The sequence below is a fragment of the Hydractinia symbiolongicarpus genome, chromosome 12, assembly GCF_029227915.1.
Source record: "Hydractinia symbiolongicarpus strain clone_291-10 chromosome 12, HSymV2.1, whole genome shotgun sequence".
NCBI lineage: Eukaryota > Metazoa > Cnidaria > Hydrozoa > Anthoathecata > Hydractiniidae > Hydractinia > Hydractinia symbiolongicarpus.
The window spans coordinates 20,918,427-20,944,536 of record NC_079886.1 but is presented as its reverse complement, the minus strand read 5'-3'; the positions used below and the strand labels follow the sequence as shown (position 1 = coordinate 20,944,536).

The 26,110-nt window shown below is 33.3% G+C and overlaps 2 protein-coding genes across 3 annotated transcripts; one reads left to right on the top strand and one right to left on the bottom strand.

Annotated features, from left to right (window-relative positions):
- Positions 1–16: 16 nt before the first annotated feature.
- LOC130622185 (uncharacterized) lies at positions 17–21,970 on the bottom strand. 2 transcript variants are annotated; one of them, XM_057437618.1, is made up of 6 exons: positions 21,869–21,970; positions 11,685–12,194; positions 5,464–5,729; positions 2,202–2,240; positions 2,042–2,131; positions 17–1,790 (listed from the first exon to the last, which is right to left on the bottom strand). In XM_057437618.1, the coding sequence occupies exons 2-6, from the start codon at positions 12,158–12,160 to the stop codon at positions 1,573–1,575; spliced, it is 1,089 nt and encodes a 362-aa protein (XP_057293601.1). In that variant the 5' UTR covers positions 12,161–12,194; positions 21,869–21,970; the 3' UTR covers positions 17–1,572. The 2 variants fall into 2 exon arrangements, with proteins under 2 accessions (XP_057293601.1, XP_057293602.1); XM_057437619.1 differs by lacking the exon at positions 21,869–21,970 and having other exon boundaries at positions 1,624–1,788.
- LOC130622182 (uncharacterized) lies at positions 18,806–21,962 on the top strand. The gene is made up of 2 exons (XM_057437615.1): positions 18,806–18,946; positions 20,772–21,962. Exons 1-2 carry the CDS (start codon positions 18,862–18,864, stop codon positions 21,836–21,838), a joined length of 1,152 nt encoding a protein of 383 aa, XP_057293598.1. The 5' UTR covers positions 18,806–18,861; the 3' UTR covers positions 21,839–21,962.
- Positions 21,971–26,110: the final 4,140 nt, after the last annotated feature.

Here is a 26,110-nt window from a genome sequence, read left to right as displayed (position 1 = left end):
TCATAAAATTGACACGTTATTATAGTCTAGTCAGTTACAAATATTTATTTTGATAAGATACCTATATACAATGAAAATATACCGTATTGATATAACCTGCACAAATTTCCTTACTTTCTTACATGTGGTAAAACAGAAAAAAATTGTGTTTTAAAATTAAATTTCTTTTTTCAGCGCAATTGTTAATTGACAAGTTTCTTCTTGAATATGAATCTTAACAGATTTTCTCCTCATATTTAGACACCCATGTATGATTACATGAAACAAAAAAACATACTTTAGGAAAAAAAGGAAATAAGTTAATTTTAAGCCTTTTTATTTCTTTTATTCTAAGACTCCTACAAAGTGTATTTTATCGTCTAATTCAAACCTTAAAATTGTCATTGTAGAAACTACAATGTTTTCCCGACAAATCTTTTATATTTTATTACAGAAGGGTTTAGATTCTTGCGCAGTTGTTAGAAAAAAATTGCAAAAACTAATTCATTAGATTTTCAACTTGAAAATTGCAGTCTAAAGAGAACATGCGATAATATCATCAAAGGTCTCAGGATGCTGATATCAGCGGTGGGGATCTCTTATTTGAACAATACTTATAGTCTTGTGTTTCCATGGCAAGAGCTTGAAATATAAAGATTGTGGCACACAAGCATCGATGCAAAGCTTTATTTGATGTACAATTGATGTGCAAGAATGCATTGTACATCAATTTACCATGCTTCATATATATTTTAATACACAAACTTTAGTAAATTAATTAACAGCCACCTTTTTTTTTTCGTGAGAACAAATTTTCGCAAACATTTTTAGAAGTTCTAAAAAAGGCTCTAATAATTTAAGAGAATTAAATTTTGCAAATTGCTCTTTTATGGAGGAGACATAAAATAAAGACACACAACATAAAATTCACATGTTAATTATATGTAGTAAATCAGGATAATGGAATTAGTGTCGATCATTTTCCAACAAGAAAAGAGAAACAAATTTTGCGGGAATTAATTTTTGCGATTTTGCCAATAGTAAATTTTAATAGAAAATTTTAATTCCCTTTATACCTCCAGGAAAATACATGGGGTTGTTGCTGATATGGTTAATGCACCTTCTTAACTAGTAAACAATTTTGTAAATATTCCTGGACAAAAAAGTTGTTTCATAGCTGTTATATAATCGCATATTCTCTTTAAGCATAATTAACTAAACAAAAAAGAACTCCAAAAGAGAGAAATTAATCTATTGACCACTCTAACTTTTAATGCAAATTTTTTAGCTTTTATATTTCTTAAATTAAAATAATTTTAAGAAAAAAAAACAAAAAACGAATGATTGGCAATCACTGCCAAAAAACACAAAAAAACACAATAATAAAAATTTAAAAACAAATAATACTCTCCATTCAAATACTAATAATAATAAAAACGTGTTATGTGGAAAAAATACTAGCCTTGTCTGTTTTAAATATTCTTCTCTTTCCTTGCCACTCATATTCTTATGTCCTGCAATATCATTATTATATGTGTTTTTCCAACAATTTTTATACAAAGATATATTTACTTTTAATGGTTAACATAGTGATTAGGAATTAAAATGTTTTATGACTCGATCAATAGGTGCTCGACATATTGGACATCTGTCTCCTCGCCTTTGTAGAGTGTAGGCACAAGATAAACAACAACAAACGTGACCTGTGCTCCCGTGAACAATAGTTGCATTTTTAGGTTTCGAAAAACAAACAATACATTTTTGAGAATCATCAAGGTTTTCAACTGTCTCATTGTCATCTTCCATCATCTCTAGAAAAAGGTGCAGTAAATTTTACCCTCCAACAAGTTAATGAGAAATTTTATAAATGATGTTAAGAAATTAAAAGTAAATCTAAAACAGTTTTTTTGATAAGGTTTTTTAACCAAAACCGCTCAGTTAGGTAACAAGGACATAAATATAGCAGCGTATAGCCTTTTATCAAAAGAAATAGAACAATAACAAATGCAAATACAAAAATGACACGATAACAGGATACTAAAATACATGAGGAGAGACATACCCATTGGAGGCTGATGTACATGATTCTCAACATGAGCACTTTCAACATGCCTGTATGCTGAGACTGGAGCCCCAACAACATCATATCCATCTAATAATATAATTACATTTGCATTAAAAAAAATCAAGCTTAGATAAAAAGATAAATTTATTTTACTTACAACCACTTTCGCTGTCACCATGCACTCTGTTTTGGTGATCTAATAAAAAAAAACGTTGCATTAAATAATTTGATTGGCACACATGAAAAGTAGGACCCAGGACAAATTATTGAATTTAAAATATTATGATGACCAGAATGTTGCAAACATAAACATGATAAAGAGAGAACAAAAGTACGCATTGTTCATTTTTATTTGATGATTACAAAGCAAACTTTCATGTAAGTACTGCTAGGAAAACCCATTACTATAGGCTTTAAAATATATATAGTATATGTATAAACAAGATGTCTCTCCTTTCTTGCATCACTTAGTATAAACATAATGGTTACAAATGCATAATGACACTGCAAATCAAAACATAACCACAGATTCATAAAAAAAGTGTATAAGATTATTTTTATCCAGCATTTTCAGTTTCAAAAACAGCTGTTAATTTTATCAAAACTGCAAGTTGAATAGGGTGTCTTAAATAAAAGTCCTTTGAAAAAAAATCATGCACATGTATTTAGTTTTTCGTTTGATTGCTTAGCTATGTGAGAACATATATGTAGAATTATTTTTATTTTCCAGTAAACACTTCTAACAGCACATCAAGGAAACTCCCTATTGTGAGACAAAGAAGCTCGCTAGTACAAATTAGTCAGGGTTTTCACTCCTTTTATAAACCTAAATTTTAGAAGTTCAGGTTTCTTACCGTTTTGTAGATTTGCATGTTTTAAATAATTAGTATTAAGGAGATTTGAATTTTAAATAAACAAGTTTTATGCATATTCGTTGCTAAAGGTTATGAAATCATAAAAAAACAGGAAGAAAAAAATCTAAACTGTGAACTATATCTCATATCTTTAAGAAGAAATAATTAAAAATCTAAATTTTTAGGAATTAAGGGCAATCGAGAAGGATTTTTAATTTGTATGAAATTTTAGTTTTAAAGTGCAGGAAAAAAATATAACATTTATAACGTCTGTATGCACAAAATGTTAAGTACATTAAGTACATGTCATGCATGTCATGGTTTAAATAAATAATAATAAATAACAAAAGCTTATTTAATGCAATCTTCTTAATTGCATTAAAAAAATACACATAATTTTCTCAAACCACTTCTAAAGCAAATATATCGTATCTAACACAACAAAGGTTAATTGCTTCCAAGAAACAGCTTCTAAAACATGCACAGTCCTATATTAGCATATGTCAACAATAAAAACACTAAAAAAAATATGTGACCGGATCCAGATTAATATATTTTGGGAGGACTTCTATTTTTAGATTTTAGAAGTTGTTATTACATTGTAGACAATTTTAATGTTCAGAATGTGTTTGTAAACTATGAAAAATCAAGACTTGTTTTAGCTAGCATTAAATGAATATAATATGATATGAAAACACCTTAATGCAATCTTTAATACAGGTATTCTTTTTTTCACAACGTGAAATGACATATGTTGCATTTGTTGCTGATGAGTAAACTTGACTCTATGATTTTGTCATTCTTTAGACCAGAAAGCAACACACATTGCTAAATTACAAATTATTATGATTAGAAGCAGTAGAAAGTTACTCTGTTTGATGTGACTCAAAATACAACACAACAATTCATTTTAGCACTAGAAATTTTGCTTTTTTCTCAGACATTTAAATTGCAATTTTTTTGTTGCATTTTGAATGTTGTCCAGATTGTTGAGGTACTTGCTGGAAATCTGCAATATCTTTATGAGAATGTTGTACCTCCTGTTTTAATTCTCATTCAAAAAAGTGTTTCTGTTCTTTTTGTAATTCTTTTAGATCAAAAATATATGGTCCACTATTTGCTACTGGTTTGGAAAAAAAATAATTAATTCCATCAAATCTGTAATCAAAATGATAAATACTGCATGAAGACCGATTTATTTACAGCCTAATTAAAACTATGACAACCAACTCCGAACTCATAACTGGTTGTGTCTATTTTTTTACTCTTGTAGGAATACTATAAATGATCTTTTTTCCTTTCCTTTGACTAAGTTTGATTGAAATTCATTCAATATCATATGCTGGTTGCCTTAATATTGAAGAAATTCAAGCCCACAAAACCTACACCTAGATTTCAGTTTGTGTGAAACAGGCCTGTACACTTTCAACTTTTTATTCATGCAATGTATGACGAATGATAAAAATCTCCTATTCTGGTTTCTAGCATACTTCAGGTCTGTTTTCAAATCGTGACTTTGGTACATTTTATTTTTTTCAATGTGACTGATGTCATTCTTACAGGTTAATGGTTATTTTTGGATCAATGTTATTTTGATACCATTTTTATAGCATGGCTAAAATAGGATCTTGTTTCACACAGGCCAAACAATGGTAATAGCAGGGCTTAATGACTTAATGTCTGTAACTGAAGTAGCACAATAGTTTAAAGGGCCTTCTTAAATTGTTTATATACAACTCCTTTAGTTAATCCCCATCAATTTCTCTTACTGCTAGGCAAATAACAGAATAATCAACATGCACACCACACAGTACAGGCCTGGTTGAGAGTAAAATCACCCTCATGCAGCACATCACATCCCCAAATTAGCGATAGCGATGATGATGACATTCCCATTGGTGTGTAGCCACAAAAATACTACTATTTATCCAATCTTTTCTTCTCTTTTCATTTATGTATATAACTACTGAAACTAAGTGTAACAAAACAAGTTTAAATTTAAAAGGGGTAAATGAGGTCATCTTTATTTTTGTTGAGTTGACCTTTCTAAAAATGTCAGCCTTTGTTATATTTTGCATTGGCACTCCGCATTTTCTGACAAAATTGTCAACATATTTTTAAATTAGATAAAAGCCTGATTTAATTATTAATGTTGTTGTTTTTCTGCATTGAATGCTAATTTTCAGGCATTTGAACTTTTGAACTAATGTCTTTTTTATTGCACATTGTTTATTAGTTTTTATTTATTAAATAATGTATAGTTTTCTATAGTAAATAAGAAGTTATTGAACATTGTTTTGCTTTAAATTAGGAGATTTTGAGAACTAAACATTATGCAAGGCGTGCCAAGAATAGCAGGCCAAAATTTATTTAGCCATGTGTAAAGGTGTGTATCGCATTCCATTTCTGACAAAACCTGCAGTAAATTAATTCTATAAATGTCCTCTTTAAGTTTTAGATAAAAGCATTTTATTCTACTTTTTGCAATGCATTATAAATGTTCAATATTTTATGACAAAATCTCTTGGTCTCTCTTTTTAAAAGAAGATACTGGTGAAAACCTACCTCTTACAAGAGCTTGATTCACGCAATTGTGACAAGCATCAAATTGACATGTGAAACAATGAAATGGTTTATCCATGTTAACTCCAGGTGTTTGTGGATTCGCATCAGTGCCACAAATATCACACTTCCAACCACCATTAAAAGTTGGATATGCAATGCGTGAGTCTGTAATTTTCAATGGGTGTGTATGATCTGATATTTTAACTTCTTGCAAGCAGCGATCGCAGCAGTCAAACTCACATTCAGGACAGTGCCATGAATATTGTCTAAACAGAAAACAAAATATGCTATATTAAGATTAAAATATAATAGGACATAATTCAGGCATGGCTCAGGCGAAATCTAATTTTGTGACAGCGGCTTACTTTAATTAAGCACAAAAATTTAGGCTGAAATTAATAAATATAAATACGTTTATTGGTTAGTTGATTGGTTTAAAACTTTCTAAAACTATACAAACTGATTGAAGTGGGTTGCAAATTGCAATTCACAGATATTTTTCACAGATCAAATTTGCCTACTAAATATAAAATTTGAATATCGAAACGAAATAGGGTGTGATTTAAGTTTTGAAATATGGCGATGTTCAAGCTTTATAAAAAAGCTTTTAGCTATTCACAATAAAATGCAGCAATGTTTAGGCTAAAAACTACCTTATTTCAGGAAATTAACTATATCCACAAGATTAATGTAAAATTTTATAATTTACAATAATAAAAATTCCCCTTTATTACACGCCATTCTTTAGAATGTGCAAGGATTAAGCTTATTACATCGTTTCCAAGCCACTTTAATTATGGTGTAGAACTATTGCTTTTAGCTTTAATAATATGCAACCGTTATAATGCATATTTTTAGTGTAAATTTCCTAAATCGTGAAAATAAGGGATCGCCTCAAAATGTTCATATGTTTTTTTCGTATAAATATACGAACGCTACGAAGTACTTCGTTTTGTTAAACGAATGTCATACGAAGTGCTTCGTTTAAAATAAAAAATGTAAACAAAGTTTATACGAACTTTTTTAATATATGATACGAACTTAAACGAAGTTTTTTTATCATACAAAATGAAATGATACGAACTTTGAACAAAGTAAATTGCTATAAGATCTTGAAACGAACTTCCAAAGTATGGGCGTAATTGCGCATAATTATTTAAATACGAAACCAGAAACAAAAGAATTAAACAACTTTTTTGAAAATACGAAAAGAAATGATACGCACTTTACACAAAACCAGAAATAAAAGAAGTAAAATATACAAGGTTGACTTTGAAAAGACTAGCAAAATTGCATATTCATAGGTTCAATCTACACAATCTATGGCGGTCTCTTCATTTTCTACGATCCCGTTTTCATGATTTTTAAACGATATACGGCGATCTTTTTGTTTTCTACGATCCCGTTTTCATGATTTTTAAACAATCTACGACGACCTTTTCATTTTCTACGATCTTGTTTTTATGATTTTTAAACAAGCTACGGCGATCTTTTCGTTTTCTACGATCCCGTTTTTATGATTTTTAAATGATCTATGGCGATCTTTTTGTTTTCTACGATCCCGTTTTCATGATTTTTAAACAATCTACGACGACCTTTTCATTTTCTACGATCTTGTTTTTATGTTTTTTAAACGATCTATGGCAATCTTTTCGTTTTCTACGATCCCGTTTTCATGATTCTTGAATGATCTACAGCGATCTTTTTGTTTTCTACGATCCCGTTTTTATGATTTTTAAATGATCTATGGCGATCTTTTTGTTTTCTACGATCCCGTTTTCATGATTTTTAAACAATCTACGACGACCTTTTCATTTTCTACGATCTTGTTTTTATGATTTTTAAACGATCTATGGCGATCTTTTCGTTTTCTACGATCCCGTTTTCATGATTCTTGAATGATCTACAGCAATCTTTTTGTTTTTTACGATCCCGTTTTTATGATTTTTAAACGATCGACGGCAATCTTTTTGCTTTCTCTGATGCCGTGGAGACGATCCCTAAAGATCTCAGATAATAAATCCAATTAAAATAAAAGAAGTTCGTATAACAAAACAAACTTTATAATTGTTAAAAAAAATTCAATATAAAGACTATAGATAATAGTCCAATTATAATAAACTAACTTTGTATTAGCAAATTATGATACGAACGAAATACGAAGTTTGTTTTAAATGATACGCACTTTATACGAACTTGTAATTTTGATGATACGAAAAAGTTCGTATTAAAAATAAAATCATACAAAAAACTTAATAAATTGATACAAAGTTTTTGATACGAATTATGCGAACTACGTACAAACATTTTTAGACGGTCCCTAAACACATGCAAATAGCTCTTTAGTATTTTTCTAATACTGTGAAATGGCACTGTAACTTAATGGTTATAAACTCCGGCACTTTGTGTGGAAGAAAGAATCTTTTTTGAATATCTGTTTATTATTGTAACACCTGTTGAAAGATAAACATGTGCTTATTTTTTGCCACAAAATTCAAAAACAAAAAGTTATTATTAAAAAAAAATATTGATGATATCAGGAGTCAATATTTTGGGTCCAAACTATTTTTTGTTCTCAAGATTTTAAGTCTTTATTTGTTAGGTTATTTAAAAGATTTTAGGAAGAACGCTGATAATGTGCATCTTTAAAACTTTTATCAATTGTGGAAACATTTTATGCAAACAAATTTTAAAACTGTCTTGAAGAAAAAATTAACATTGTGGTTTTTATATATTTTGAAAAATTTTTCATAGAAATTGAAACAATTTTCATTGTATGGAAATTGTTTCATATTTATGTTGAACATCATTTCATACTCGTACCATGAAACGACTTAAATGTTTCATATTTTTTCACAGAACGATTTTATAACAGACTAAGAAAAACAAAATGATTATGAAACTATTTTAAAACAATGTGGAAATATTTTTGGAAAAATTTGATATGACTGGCAAAGTATTATTGTGATACAATGTACAAGTGATAATGAGGTATTATTAAAACAAATTTTAAAATAATGATGAACCAATTAAAAACCAAATAACATTTTAAATATAAATCATTTATTTGTAAAAGTCGTTGTATTTTGTTTTAAAATGACAACAACAAATTCCTTTGAAGCTTAAATATCACCATAATTCCTTCTGAAATGACAAAAAAAACAGTCCTTCAAAGCTTAAATATCTCCCTAATTACTTTTTTAAATGTCCAGAAAATGCCTGTTTGTAATTCATTTCAAAATGATAAAAAAACAACCCTACAAAGCTTAAATATCGCAATAATTGGTTATAAAATGATAAGGTAACGCCCTTACAAAGCTTAAATATGGCCATAATTCTACAAGCGAAGTGGAAAGTAGCTTACAGTCAGTTGGTTGGCAAAACAAAATAATTTTATTGAGAATATATGGTCGAAACAACAAAAAATTAATAATAAAAAAAACAGCGAAGGAGAGTGTTACGACAAGCATATTTTTATTAATATTTTATATAGCATAGCAGTTAACATTTTTTTGTTGCGAAGAAATAATAATAATAATTTGTCTCACAATAAAAAATGTTTGGATAAATTTGTTCTCTTGTTTTGAATTATTAAAATAACTAGCTGTCACGGTGGAAAAATTAAAATACTTGCATGCTCAAAAACTTGTTTTTAATAGTTATGCAGCAAGAATATTTCTTGTGCTGTTTTGAAAGTTATGCAGAATATACTTGTGATGTCTTGAAATTTATGCAGCAAGTTATATTTGCGCTGTTTCGAAATTTACACAACAAATAACACATTAAAATAATAACTAAACGAAACACTAAAAAAATGCTAGTGTTCTTTTAATGTTTTTTGCGCAGTCTTACAATAAAATCTAAATCTAAGTGCAGAATCTTTTTACGGACTATAGTTTAGTTGACAATATTTAAAGTCTTAACGCAGCATTAAAATTATTTATTAAAACTAGTCGATAAGGCCCCTGGAAAAATCCACTTCGGCAAAGGACGGTGGAAAAATAGGTTGTTTTAGATTTTTTCTGACGTCGGCAGTGCAGATACAAAAGAAAATTAGCAAAATTTACTTTATTGGCTGTCTGTAATGTGTAGAGGTTTAAACATTGATCAAAATAATGTATAGGATATGTTTGCAACAAATTTTGCTGACGTCAGCAAAGTTCCTAATAAAAGTCCAAAAAAGTTTTTTTTAGAAATTTGCATACCCATTGCCTTCACGCCGATCAAGAAAATGTATAGAATCATTTACTTTTGACAAACGGTTATGGAAATATTGTGGTTTAAAGGTTTTTTGATGACGTCATAATCCTGTGCATTCCGAAAAGGATTTGGGGACCCAGGTTTGGAAAACTCACCCAAATTGGTCCCAAGTGGTCCTTAGTTACCCAAACCGTGAAAAACATTGACGTCACCACCTCGTTTCTAAGTTATTTGGCATCAAAGCTTTAAGTGCACTGTAATGGCTTCATTAATTTAATTTAAGATATTGACGTAAAGTATTATTATTGAAGCCACGCTGTTAATTAACATATTAGACATGCTTTTTCCGGCAACATCATAGGAAAATGAACACATCCACTTTGCCTGTCACAGAGACATGGAACTGGGGTACTATTATATAGATTTATAACAGAGGAGGGTGTTACGACAAGCGTATTCTACCTTGTTTTTATTATTTTCCTGAATGGTACCGTCTAGTTACTGTCTGTCTAGTTACTTTAGATAGCTTAATTTTAAACATATCTAATAAGCATAACGGAGGCTGTTACGACGATAATAATCTGACTTTTATTGCACTTGTGTAACTATTTCAGTGAAAGTAGCTAATTTATGTTATAAATCACATAAGAATTTAAACTTCTGTTAAACCACATAACTATTTTTGTGATAACAAAATTAGTGCATCGCCCATTTTAGTTTCATCGCAACAAAAAACAAGTGGCCTTGACAACGGTGGTCCTAAAGTAACGTTATTGATTCACTTTGTTTAATATAATTGTTGATTGACATTCAACCAAAAAAATATACTATCATTGATTATCTTCTAAACTCATTATATTTTCACGAGATGGGATGAGAAAATGTGTTGTTGTTTTTTAAATTTTTTTTCTTTAAAACTTTCTGCTTGATATTATTATGTTGTTTTTTTTCGTGAAAATTAGGGTCGGTTGGGCCAGTAGAACAACTAGTTAAGTTGGAGTCGCTATGAGTTATGACAACGAAACGACCCTATGTAAATTAACTATCCCACTTTTTTTGTTCTAAAATGACGAGAGAATGCCCTTACAAACATATATTTGTTATAAAAGTGTTGTGAAATATATTATTTTACATAATTATGTGCTTTTTATGTGTGAATATCAATTACTTAATGAATAATTATTTTTTTACTATTCTTTAACACCAGGCCAATCAATAAGAAAATAACACCGAGCATTAAATTGCTCCCCCAAGGTTACAATAATATAAACTGGGCGAGCAATTTGAATGAATAGAATATAAAAAGAAATATACGAATACATATTTTGTCACATAGTCTTTGTTATCTATTTTATTTTATCTTTTTTATATATTTAGGTTTCTTTTTTACTGTGAATAAGAAAAAGAACATTGATTTCCTTGTGAGATTAATTAGTATTGCTCAGTCAGAAAACGTTTGGAATTGGGGGAGCAATTAACGGCTCACCTAGTTTCTCATTTCTCAGTATTGGATGAGTCCTTGCGTGAGCAAGAGCAATTACTCTTGCCTTATTGATAGGCGTGAACACCCTTAAAACGATTTTGAAACTATATCAAATGCTAAAACGAATTATATGCTGTGTGAAACAATCATACATAAACAAATTTAGTTTTGTAATGAAACAATTTGAAACGAATTAAAAAATAATGAAAAATTTCTATGTGATTTGAAACAATTTCATTAAAAAAATGTTCTTCTAAAATCATTTCATATTTGTGTGGCAAGTCATGTTAATTAAAAACAGAAACAATAATTAACAATATTTTTGAAACGATTTTGGAGACGATCCCTTAATTTTTACAAATTTGACAATAGCTTTAATCTTTGAAACTTTAAAAATGTCCTTCCAGATTGTCGACATTGATCTATTTAGGCATGAAATTGATGGCATAAAAACATTGTTAAAGATCATCAGAATTGTGAATACTAAAAAACAAATACTACACCATATATTGAATTACACATATATTCACATACTTACGTTCCCATTTGAATCCCAGTCCTTTTGCAGCTGTCACAAATCCACCACCCAGGAGAATTATCATAAACATTTTTAGCATCAGCTGGTACTAACGGATGAATATGGATGGAAAAATTTCTTCCATTAAAGCACTCATGACATAAATCAAACTCGTCTTGAAAACAATGATATGCTGTAGGAGATGTAGGCGGGCCTTTAGTACGTTGACATGCGTCACACTTCCATTCTCCATTATACTGTGGATAAATACCGGTCATTTTTGACAAGTACAAGGAATGGACATGTCTTGGGTGCTTTTTCTGTTGGAAGCAGTTCTGACAGATATCGTATGAGCATATTGGACAATGATAGGGTGTATGTGTTCTATCATAAGTTATTTCACAGTTGTCACAATTCCATTGACCTTGGTATTGAGGGTATATTGCAAATGAATCAGTTAAATGAAGTGGATGTTCATGTTGAGGATAAGTGGCCATTCTATAAGATTCATGTGGTCTTTTACTAAAGCCCCTATGTAAAAAGTAAAATGTTAATTATTTATTCAAATAAGCATAACTGCACCTTAAAAGATTAGGAAATGTTCTATAGGTCTATTATATACTTTGTACCTTTTTTAATCAGTTTTTACCTATTTTTCTTATTATTTTAGCATTGAACTCCAGCCGATATTAAAGTGTTTTTGCCTGGTCAACCATATACCAATAATTAAAAGTATCATACATTTCTGAAAGTATTATATTGTATTATTAAATACCACATCGTATTACAAATTTTTGGACAATTTCATTATACAATTTTAACATTGTGTAATACACATAGCCTTTTTCGATAAGTGTTATATCACTCAATTCCATGTTATATCTAAAATTCAGTGTTCTTTATTGTGTCATTGTGCAAAGTGGAGATGCTGAGCAAGAGAGATCAAGATCCAACTTTAAGAAATTGCTCCCATTTTGGTACCAGATGACTTGAATTAAAAGTGAAAAGCTATAGCCTGCATTTAAAGCTTATCTCATGTGTAAAAAAGATAATCCTAATCAACTCGTTTGAATTTAAAAATATATAGCTTTTCTTTAGATTAATATGAGCTTATATATACTTAAGATATTAGCCAAAGTTTGTCTGTTTCTTATTTATATGGAATGTGATATACAGGGAAAACAATAGCCGAGAAATATTGCATCACAACTATATATTTCTGAATAAAAACCCCTGCTATGTTATTTTTATGGAAAAATGTTATAATCTTTTGCAACTTTGCCCAATTAGGTCAAAAATTTTCTGTTCAAGTCTCCTCATAAGTTCTTTTTCTTGCTTCTGAAAAGATATATTTATTTTAAATATTTAAGCCCTTAGTAAATGACCTACAGTACTAGAATCAGGACACCTAACATCTTGAGCATGTATCATGCGCGACACGAACGATCCGCGATCCAATCGTGACTATCACGATAGAAAAAATGTTAACGAAAAACTTCGCGATAGCTGCGATGTATGAAAAAAATATTATTAATTGCGATTGCGCGAGGGATCATAACATTAAAAATATTAAACAATAGATGCGTACGATATGCGGTCCAAGATGTCCATGGTGTCCTGATTCCAGCATAAATACTGTACTATGGGTCAGAATGATTCAATCATGCCTTGAAAATAAAAATTTTGCTTTTATTTTATTGACAGGGTATAATGCTCTTTTTTACAACTCTAAACAGGACTTACGTATTTAATTCATATTGTGTTTACATTAATTAGCAATCTTGTTCCCAGACCATTTTTATTACTATGTTTTACAAACTGATATTTTATATTTCTTTTAGTACTATAAAGCAACACTGCAAGTATATGAGTCTGGACAATTTTTAGAAGTCATCCAAACATACCCAAACTGCTCTTACATATTAAGGGATGAAAAAGGTATAGACATAATGGCGTGTTTCTAGTCGCATGATCGCCACGAATGAAGGTTCTTACAATTTTACAATTTTAGAGTTCTAAACTCCAGTCAAATTTGAACAAGCAAAAATTCTGTTATGTTTATACCTTTTAACCAATTGTTGTTTCAGAAGTTTGTTATATTCATTTCTTACTCGATTGATTGCTAAAGCAAACAACTTTGTGATTGTTTTTACAAAAAAAGGAATGGTAGTTGTTGCTGTATAAAATACATTATTTTCCGTCACTTTATTTTGATAATTCTCGTCGGAAAAGGCAACAAAGAAAGCTGGAAATGAAGTTAGGATCCTGTGTGGGTGTACTAGATTTACAAAATATGGGGTCTGGTAGAAAAGTTTTATTACCGGTGCTGTAGTTCTTAAACCTACAAATCTGGTATCTGTATAGTAGTTTTACAATGTACGATTTCGGTACCGGTGCAGGAGACACTTCTTTGTTTTATAGACATTTTTGAATGTTTCAGTTCTTTACCTTTTATTTTAGCTATGTGTAAACTGCATCACTTGGGGAGTGCTTTGCACCCAGCAGGCTGCAGAAGTCACACTTTGGCAGGGTGTAGGCCAAATAAACATCTTTAAAAAAATGACCCAGTGGCATCTGCAATGTCTGCATTTAAAGAACTTTTTGAAGTGATGCAATTTACACATAGCTAAAATAAAAGGTAAAGAACTGAAAAAGGGACAAATGCTATTAGCTATAAGGTTGTTGCTAAAAATGAAGTTGTATACTTGAAAAATTGATTCTAAAAGCACAAAGAGTTGATAAAATAAAAACAATTCGCTAGCTTTATCCCTACGCTCCTGCGACTTTAACGTGGTTACTATTGGCTTAAAGCGTTTCATGTAAACTCTTCAACCGAACGAAAAAAATCAACCCAGCCAGGTGTACTGCCTACTCTACCCTCCATTCCAAGCAATATCATTCACCGCACCATGTTGGGCTTTTTTTGTCGCGAGCGAGCGTGAGCAAAATAGATTCAGAGCCGTTACTTTAAGTTCGCAATCACAATTGGCGAAAATTAAAATACAATCTATCAAGAATTGGGCATATGTCCTATCACAAACGCATCAATATCAAAGAATGCTTAAAAAGATATATCCTGGGGACAGGAATATCTCCAGTTCATTTCAATTGGGGAAGAAAGGGCTCATGGACTATATGTGAAGTTTCAGCAGGCAAGAAAAAAATTAGGCCTTGCTTAATCACGTGGCTTTTTAATAGAATTATATTGATCATATCTCAATAATCAAGGCAAATATTCATGATACGGCACTTTTTCTTTCTGGATCGTCCATTTCTTTCAGGCATTGATCGAGTTCGTTCAATCAATTTCGAAGTTATTCGAGTAGCTCCCATTCGTATTTTATAGTTTTAGTTTTGGTTTATGTAGTGTCGGAGACTGCATATCTGGGTGATTGGGAATTTTCTTGAAAAAGGTGCTATGCCGTGTGATGACATGTCTATCCCACTCTGCAGTGACTCTGCCACCAACCTTTTTGATAATGCGATGTGGGGTTCCACAGTAGGGCGTATCACTCTTCTTTTGTTGCTTTTGGCGATACATAACCCAATCACCCACTTGTAGCTCGCTCTCTGCAACATATGCTTTTCGGTCAGCATATTTTTTCATCGAGGTTTGTCTTGCCTCCTGCTTGGCTGATATTTCGGTGTGGAACTTTGGCCTTTCAGCGCGGCGTACAGCAGGCAACCGGGTTCTGTATTGTCTGCCATTGAATAGAACCTCTGCTGGACTGCGACCCGTCACTGTATGTGGAGTGCCCCGGTATGCCCGCAGTAAGCGCTGTAATTCGTGTCTCCAGTTCAGGTGTTCCTGCAAAGACGTTTGCAAGAGCTTCTTGAGATTGTGCATAAAGTTCTCTACCATGCCATTCGTCCATGGTGCTAGGGGTATTTTCGGACCATGCTTGAATCCCATGTATTTGGCATAGCTTGCAAATGTTGTGCTACTGTAAGGCGGGCCGTTATCTGACCCTAGATATTCCGGAATTCCAAAAAGTGCAAAAATGCGATCCATGGCTGGCAGTACTGATTGTGCAGATGTGGCGTGAACGACCTCTACAGCAGGGTAACGAGAATACATGTCTTGTACAACTAGTAGGTACTCATTACCACCCTCGATTGGCCCAAATAGGTCAGTGTTAAGTTTAATCCAGGGTTGTTCTGGTAGTGAAGAAGCTTTCATTGGTTCTTGTTGTTTCGTATCCGTTGCAGCTTGACACGGGTTGCAAAATGCTACAGATGCCTCCACCATAGCATCTATTCCTGGAAACCACATAGTGCTTCTGATGAGTTGTTTGCATTTCACTATGCCTTGATGGCCTTCGTGCGCTAGCTGTACAGTTTTCTGTTGTAGCTGTGACGGTATAATGATCCTGTCTCCTCGCAATATAATACCTGAATCGTCCACACTGATTTCTTTGAAGATGGCTTTGTAGGGTTGTAGCTCTTTCTGCCTCTTGTCAATGTATCCTTGTCGTACAGCAATGGCAAGAGATTGAAGCGTGGGATCTTCCAACGTTGCTTGCACAATCATATCAGTGGTAATAGCTGAATCACTTCTCATGACAGCATTGGTGACTAAGTATAAAGGAAATTCACTTTCTTGTTGGGATGGAGCCTGCTTTTGCTGTGGATGGCGAGAAAGATAATCAGATGGGTTGACTGAACCAGGTTCGTGTATTAGCTGGAAATTGTAGCCTTGTAGTTTTAGTTTATGCCTCAGAATACGTGCTGGCATGTCCTGCTTCGTTTGCTTATACAAGGCTAGTAAAGGTTGATGATCTGTACTGGCAGTATATTGGGGAAGCCCATACAGATATATGTGGTTCTTCATTGTTCCAAAAACGAGAGCAAGGCTTTCAATCTCTAGTTGTGAGTAATTCCTTTCGGTAGGTGTAGTAGCTCTACTGTCATAACGAATAGGCTTAAAGATGTTGTCTTGAGGATCTCTCTGGGCAAGGATGGAAGCAAGACCATCCTTCTTCGATCCGTCTACAATAAGCTTGGTGTCCTTACAGGGATCAAAATAAGCCATTGTTGTGTGTTGCTTCAAAACTTCCTTGAGCTTGTTGTATGCAGTGTTGCACTCATCTGTCCACTCAAAAACTTGGCCTTTACATGTTAGTTGTCGTAAAGGTGCAGTAATGTTGGCATAACCAGGAATAAAGGTACAGCTGAAATTGGTCATGCCTAGAAAGGATCTCACTTCCGTTGCATTTGAAGGTGCTGTCATGGCATCAAGCGCAGTCACCTTGGCAGGATCCGGTGATATACCACTAGCCGAGAATATTAAACCAAAAAATTTAACAGATGTCACATTAAGTTGACATTTGGATCGTCCTAATGTTAATCCACAGTCTGCTAGTCGTTGTAGAACCTGGATTAATGTTAAATCATGTTCTCGTTGAGTACGACCAAATACAATGATGTCATCATAGATGTTAGCAGCCTGTTGGATGTCAGCTAAAGTGTTAGTCATTTCGTCATGGAATACTTCTGCAGCTGAATTGGTTCCAAAGTTGAGTCGCTTGAATTGACGTAGGCCTTTATGAGTGTAAAACACTGTGACGTATCGAGATGAGTCATCAATTTCAAATTGATTATAACCATGGTTCATGTCCAGCTTAGAAAAATGGCATGCCCCATTCATTCTGTATCTAAGTTCCTCAATCGTTGGTATGACATGACGCGTGCGTTGAATTGCTTTATTGGCGGTAGTCATGTCAATACTCATTCTAATTTGTGATGGATCGGCTTTTGGTGTTATGACAATGTTGGAGACCCAGTCAGTTGGTCCCTCTACCCGTTCAATGACATCTTCCTTTTCCAGCTCCTGTAACAGAGTCTCCAACTTTTCACGGTGTGCAAACGGAATACGACGTTGCGCTTGCACAACTGGGCAAACTGTTTCATCAATATGAAGGTGAACCTGACGATATTTATGCTTCCCAATGCCATTGAATACTACATCAAAGTGGTGCATAATTGCATCAACCTTCTGTTCTTGATTGTGTGTTGTGACTTCAAGCTGCTTTTCAAGTTCAACCGATGTCTCTATGGGAGTTAGATGTTTGGCCATTTCTCTATAATCTAGATGTTGTACTTTGGTGTGTACCTGTTTTACAGTTTGTTGGTTGTCAAGGTGATTTACATTGATAGCCAATACATCTAAATCGAAAGCTGTGTATTTGCCCATTAAACTTTGTGCAGCAGCTCCCTCTGTTACATAAAAGGTAGCCTGGACATTGTTGTTGTTGTTGGCAGTGATTTGTGCCTCAAACGCCCCCTTGATTGGTAATGTAACTGAGTTGTATGGTTGCAGTTTTGCCTTGGTTGATCGAAGAGGAATGTGTTTTAAGTGTTCTTCATAAACATTCCATGGAATTACATTTGCATCTGCCCCCGAATCTACTTGCATAGTGATCCTGGTGTTGTCGATGTTTACCTCGATTACAGTGGATGGATAGTTTTCACAGGTGGTTCGTAGCTTCTCCTTCACTGCATCAAGTTTAATTTCTGTTGCCCCATATTCGTAAAATGACCCTCCTTGTGGTCCTGGCTGTGCAATAAGCAAGTTGACTTTCTTGCTTTCACAAACTCGTGAAAAATGATTTTTCTTGCCACAGTTATTACATGTGGCACCTCTTGCTTTGCAACTTCCTTTGTGTGGTGTCGTTTCTCCACAATAACGACACAACTCAACCATTTTTGTTGATTTGTTGGCAGGCTTCTTTGGTGCCAGCCGCATACCTTGCTGATCAGCATAATGTGCCAATTTGTTAAGGTCGATATTCTCCGCCGAATGAGTATTATGAGGTTCCATCGTGTTTGCCTTCATGTAGCTAACTTCTCGGTGAGCCAGCTCCATAGATTGTGCCAGTTTCATCATTTGCTCGAAAGTCATATCATCTCTTATGACAGCTGTTTGCAATTTAGGAATCGGTGTGTGTAGAGTAACCACCAACTTAATTGCTTCCTTCATGTTCATTTGATCAAATTCACAGTCTCTTGCTTTAGTCTTTAAACGAGTAACCCATTGATCATGAGTTTCTTGAGTTGAGAGTGGTCTCATGCAGAAAAATTTGTATCTTTCTGCAGTGAGATTCTTTGAACCTTTGAATGGCAAGAATTCATTCGTTAAGCCCGTCGGGGCAGAGGTATGTGAAGAATAAAGACTTTTTAACAATGTTTAGTACCGAAGATGAATCAAATTTATTTACTAATATTTCAATTCAAAGTTATACTGGTCTTTTGGACCAAGAATCCAAGTATTGTCTTTGACCAGCGTAAGTTATTTATTTTACAAATTATATTTGGATCTGTTGTGTTCACACAAGTACAAAACTAGAAAGGATAGATGTCCTTTTAAAATTAGCATTGATTGACGTTTGTTGGAGGCCTAAAAGTCAGTAAAAATAAAAATTTCTGTTTGTCACCCGTAATTTTTTGTTTTCTTTTAATGACAAAGTGCTTTAACCTTTTTTCTTTACAGTCAATTTACTGATATGATCATCTACATCTATGATTATCAGCCCTTTACCCAAAATTTGCCTTTCAAAATCTGAACTCAAAAAATTGCAGACACCTGTATGGCAATTTTTACACATTTCCATTACCATTAAGGCTGGGGCAAATCGAGGGAACTTTTTGAGCAACATTACCCGTTAACATTTGTTAATAAACTTGTTTACTCAATTTGCTATGGGTATCAACATGTTGACGAAGAAAAAAAAACTAAAAATGTTGATCAACATATATTAACTTTTTTATAAAAAAATGTTGATCAACATTTATTAACTTCTTTATAAATATTGATCAACATTGTTGATGAGTTTTGTATGTTGGTATGATTTTCTATTGCCATCAACATTTCAGGCAACATTTTTCAGTATTTTCGAATCATTTAATTGCAAATTCGAATGTTCTAGAACGAATTCGAATATTTTTGTTCGAGTGTATACATGACTTGCATGAAAATAAGATCAAACATAGAGATATATTCATTTTGAAAATGGCGAATGTCACTGCTTCAGGTGATCCTGCTGCTGGTAAACAAAAATTTACATGGAACGATGAATACACCTTTACGATAATTCAATTGTAAATGCGTTCTTATGGCTCTCCATCGTTTTACAATATCGGAAAAAAGGAGGTAAAAATCGTGTTTTTATGAGAGTTTGTTAGAGACGAAAGCGTGTTTTCTCCAGTTTTTTAACTTCCGTTGTATCAATCTTTTTCAAATTTTCAGGAAACATTAATAATATTAAGATACAACTTATGTGTACTTTTCATTAAAAACAAAACGTGGCAAGAAAAGTTATCACGAAAAAACGTGTTTTCTCCTTAATAAACTCTTATAAAAGTGTGATGTTTACCTCCACGATCGCTAAATAAGCTACGATGGAGTTTTCCCGAATCATCGTAAAGGTGTATTAGTGGAGACGCTTTCTTTTTTCATCGTCATCTATTACCAATGCCAGCAATAAACATGCTGCAGCTTCCTTCTCCGTCATTTTAAAAAAAGAAAATAAATGGGCACGTTTCAGTAGAATGTAGATGGTCAAAATGTTGACGAGAGTATAGCAAATCGTATCAACATGTTGCTCAAAATGTTGACGAGAATGTTGATCGATTTGCCCCGGGGTTTTACATTTTCCAAAAGTTATGTGTTATTTGGCTCCCAGGGCTTTCAGGCCTTTCTGATGCCAAAATCATAAAGGATGAATAAAAGTTAACTTGTGTGAATGTTGGTTGAGAAAAGGTTTTTTTAAAAAATATTTAATAACATTTTCATTTGCCAAAATTGCTATCTGTGAAACCTTTTGCAAGGAATCATCCGCAAAAATTAATACCCACGAAGCATACAGGAGGTTTAGAAAATTGCAAAATTGTAAGGAATAATTGTCACAAATTAGCATTTTGAAAAGTTTATGGTGGATAAATTTTTGTAAATCAACAATTTAAAAAAAAACACAAATTTTTACAACGTGTCACAAAATCTGTACTTTCTTACATTGTCTCTTTGATAAAATCATGTAGTAGATAAACCTACATGATTTTACCAAAGTGTTACTATTTATATAAATTTCAAAATAACACCTTCATGTTTAGGTGCTTCAAACGTCTGGGGACGTGAAAGATTGTTATCTGGAAGTTTAACATCAGAAGAAGAAATATTAATTGACCCATTCGAAATATCAAAATTCACATCTAGTAGCCATAGCGATTGGGAAACCATTAATGACCAAGATTGGGTAACACCTTCTGTGACTTCAACTTCCGCATTAAGTTCTAGGCTTATTAAAGACTGCCACTTCCCAATGTCGACCCCAGACAGACCAAGAAAACCTTCGATTTCTGATATTATTGATGTTTTAAATTTAAAAGAAAAGGAGAGCAACAAGAATGAAGAATATGATTCTGGTTATCCAGAATCGTCTTCCAGTGCAAGTAGCCTTATAAATGGTACAAATTCATCATCTTCAGATGAACAATCTCCATTGCAGTTAGATGGTATATCCCATATACATAACAATGAGCAATATTTTTTTTCAAATTCAACCAACCAAGATATTTTAAAAAGTCATTTTGATGATGACATTCATAGTGCAGTTAAGTTAGAAGAAATGTTAAAATGCCACAAACCAGAAAGCAATGCTTTTATGGATAAACAAAAGAATCATACTGTGAAAAGTGAGGTTGTATCAAACCTTTTAAATTCTGCAGATGACGCTGTCATTATGATCATGGATAAAAACAAACATATTCGTTACTTAAGCACTTCTCGACAAAAACTTGAAAATTACTTGGCTACAGAATCAAGAAGTGATTCATCGAGTAATAAAACTGGTACTGGTGTACCGAAACATATAAGTAAATTTAATGAGAAAAAACAACGTGGAAGAAAACGCATTTATGCACCAGACAAAGATGAGGACATTCGAGACGATATGAAGCGAGAGAGAAATAACGAAGCATGTAGAAAATTTCGAAAATTTCGCAAACACAAACAAAAGGAACTATTTCAAGAGGAGTCTCTACTGCTTCAAACGAACCTGAATCTCAAAGAACAAATTGCAGCTTTGAACAGACAAGTGGAGTATATGAAAAACAAACTTGGTATAGTAAATACTGAATCCTGCCTTGCGGGCAGTCCTCTACAAAAAAGCAGTCCTTAAAAATGTAAATATTCTATATAATGTTCTTACTGTTTCAAGTGATGGTGTGTGTGGAAGTCATTTTTTCATATATATTGTATTGTGTTGTATGTCGAAGTATATCAAATATAAAATGTATTTTAAACTCATCTGGTATTTCCCAGCTTTCACTTTTTTAACGATGTGTCAATAAATACAATGACATTAAAGGCCAGCGGGAAAAACCCTGTGACACAGCATCAGAAACTTTCATCGACAAAATTATATATTTTGAAAGCACTAAACTCAGAAAAAGTTTGGTTGTAAGGAAAGTGTCTCTCTAAAGGTGTCCCTTTACATAACATAATTGGAAATTGCTAGCTAATTTTTATTTTTCAGTTTATTGTATTTTAGTATATGCGCACACATTCTTGTAGGTAATAAAGCAGGATCCTACAGAAGCCCATCGGGACATGTTATACTTCATATTTCCTCTTCAACACGATTTTAGATAAATTCTACGCTCTCTAGATAATTCTACGATCTTAAGATAATTATACGATCTGCGATAATCTAGCTCCCAGCTTCGATGTCAAAAAGCTAAGAGCTTTCATTATATTCATTATATTGGAAAATATTTCGAATTATTGCAAATTGTCTCCTTAAATGTCTCTTTAAATGTCCATTTAAATTTTGTTGTAATTCAAAATGTCTGAGGAACAGAGAAAAGCGGTTGCTGCGATTATTATTGCTACAACTTTACTTCTGACAAACTTTTCCAAACCTAAGGTTACGCGTAGAATTTGGGTGAAGGAGTGGATGAAAAAACGAAAATCGATCGGTGTTTACGATAACTTAGTGCAAGAACTACGTTTGTATGACGAAGAGAGTTTCCGCAAATACCTGCGAATGAGCCCAGACATATATGAGGTGAATATAATTTTTAACTTGATATTCATGTGAAATAATTCTGAGTTTGATCTAAAACAATCCTTTTGTTTAGCTTTTACTTAAGAAAGTCAGAAGTAAATTAACGAAGAAGACAACGCATTTACGGAAACCTTTGGAGCCGGAGTTGAAGCTGACAATAACTTTGCGCTTTCTCGCTACTGGGGAGAATTTTACTAGCTTACATCATCACTATTCTGTTGGTATTTCAACCATTGCCACATTTATTCCTCAGGTTTGTCAAGCATTATATGATACACTAAAAGATGATTTCCTCAAGTTCCCCGAAAACAAAGACGACTGGCTTGAAATTGCATCTGAATTCGAAACGATGTGGCAATTTCCAAATTGCATTGGGGCAATGGATGGAAAACATATTGCTCTGTACCATCCTAAGCTTAGCGGTTCAACATACTACAACTACAAAGGTTTTTTTCAGTTTAGTTTTACTAGGTATCATTGATGCGCGTTATCGATTTATTTTTGTCGATATCGGCTGCCAGGGACGTCTGAGCGATGGTGGAGTTTTCAGGCGGTGTGAATTTTTCAGAGGATTATCTACAAACAGCATAGATTTACCAGAAAGGAGAAAACTGCCAAACATATCTGGAATTGATGATTCCTTCCTTAACCCTGAGTGTGACCAGCCACTCTTGCCATACGTTCTAGTTGCTGATGATGCTTTTCCCTTAACTTCCCTTAACGCAGAAGTTTCATCTTCTGGATTTTGTAATACGGGGCTGAGTGAAGGTTGAAGTTGCTGTGGCACGCTCTGACCGAATATTTGTGTGTTTTGGCTCAAGATTGACGAGGTTGGTTTTGGTGAGCTCTGAGTGAAGTCATGTGCGGCATGCTGCTGTTGAGTCGTAGCTTGAGGAAATAGTATTTGATCATTCGTAGCAAAATCGTGTGGCTGACTTTCAAAATAATAAATGTTATTTTGGTCCATCTTTTATCTTCGATCGTATGTTTCATTTACTGTTTATTTCAGACAGACAAATTTCGAATACTTTGCTGATTCGATTTTTCTATTGTTCGGAGAACAATTAAGTCTTCTCACAACAAAAGAATTTCCCTTGCAATATTTTTTAATTCAAACCGTGTTTGAATTAAAAAGTCTTGACAAGTATTGAAAGCGATTGCGTAATGTTTTTTCGAACGTGTCTCAAAAGTTGGTTTCACATTATGTCAATTAATTGAGGCAATATTTTTCAATAGTTATCAATAATTTCCAATATATTGGATTCAATATATTTCTGTAATGTGAAACGGCCTTTAGGGGCTGTTCATATGGAGGCGGGCTGGCTCGGCTAGGCGAGATGAAATTAACAACAGATTTAAAAAATTCTCCTTAATTATTTAAAGTTCGAAATATATTCTTTTGTCTTCATTATTTATGAATCTTTTGTAAAATGTAAACAACTTTTCCATCCCGGCTGGCCGAGATGTAAAAAACTTCATTTGAGCAGGAGATGAAAATTACCCCGGCTAGCCAAGCCAGCCCGCCTCCATATGAACAGCCCCTTAGTCTACGTGCTTGCAAAATTGTACAGAAATGACGTGGTCACCGGTAAAATATATGTATCTTTATATATAAAAAAAAATTATTAAAGGGAAACGTTAATAACATCAGGGATGGCAAATTATAAGAAGATCTTCATTATGCTACACCGCACGAGCTTTAACTTTCGATAGCATATAAATTTTAAAATAAAGTATTGTTCATTGGATAATTACGGAAGCCGATAGGTGCAAAAATCTTTCCCGAAATAAGTGAAAATCTATTTCAAAATGGTGAAAATCTTTTTCAAAATAGTGAAAATCTTTTTCAAAATAGTGAAAATCTATTTCAAAATGGAAAAAATCTTTTTCAAAATGGAAAAAATCTTTTTCAAAATGGTAAAAATGTTTCCCGAAAAAAGAGAAAATATTTCTCAAAATATATGATCCTAACCTCTTTTCCAGGGTATTTTATATCTTGTATCGACCACAAGAACACAGCGAAAAGCTATGACTGCAAGGCGTAAAAAGGCTTTGTAACGAGGTACAAGACCTCATCTCTGTAATCTTTGGAAAATACAACCGAATTGGTATTTGGTAGGTGGATTAATAAGAAATTAGCTATTTTAGAGTTAGAGACTTGCCCCTTTTCACCCAGTGCACACAGCCCCACCTAGGCGACAAGTTTTTTTACTTTTGCGCCGCAGATTCAGGACGCTGATCAATCAGAATACAGAGTTTCAAAATAAACCATCGCTTCGCTACCTATTGGAAAACAGACTTTAACGGAAAAACTTTTTTTTTGGCTCCTTTAAACTTCCTAGTAGTTATTACTGGAGAAAGTGTCAATAGGAATTCGACATGGGCGAATATGCAATTATTTAACTCTAAAAAAGATGTAAAACAAAGAGAGTTAATCTTTATTTTACCGCATGTGATAACATGACGGTATACAAATGTTTGGCCGAGTGGAAGTTCTCAGGTTGCGACATTCCCAGCAAATCAATCAAGTAGTTGAAGTATTCATAGTAATTATTCTCGTCCTCATTTTCTTGATCGTCACCGGAGATGAGTTCATCCATTTCATCCAAATCATCACTATCACATAATTTCAGACGACTCTCTCCTTCAAATTTTTCTGGGAAATGGAACAATTCATCAGGAATACCAGAAACCGTGTCATACCTGGACTTCCAAATGAGGTGGGAATTCCAATGTATTGTTACCTCGTCAAGACCATTCTGTAACACGGAGGCAAAACAGTACTGGAAGCAATATAACTCTAGCTCATTAGCAGGATTATATAATCCATCATTAACCATTTCTTTAAAAAAATCTATCATAAAAGAGCTTCTATTTCGGCGAAGAAATGACCACCATCCCTCAATCCGTTGATTACTGTGTGAAGGACCGTACATATGTGACTTTGTACCTGCGTTCTCATCACCGTGATTACGCCGCAAATAACATTGAATAGTAGCTAGAGTTACATTTTCAGTAACACAATTACTCCTCACTTTCTCTGGACATCCACCTATTTCTCGGACGGCATTTAAAAATAACCGTGCAATGACTTCTGGATTGTTATTCGAGTGTGCTGCTCTGAGCCATATGATTTTTCGGATGTATCCGTCAATGCAACCATGATTTGGTAATCCATGCGGCTTTAACTTATCGTAACAATCTACGTGCCAGATATCGTTCGGTCCTTGTACATTATAACGCTTTCTCACTAATCTACGTTTTCCACGTTCTATGCAACCTATGCATGGCTAAGCACAGCATCATAGGGACTTTACCTTGATATGCATGGCTAAGCACAGCATGGTAAGTACTTACCCCTCTAGGTCTTGGATGATCAGGGAT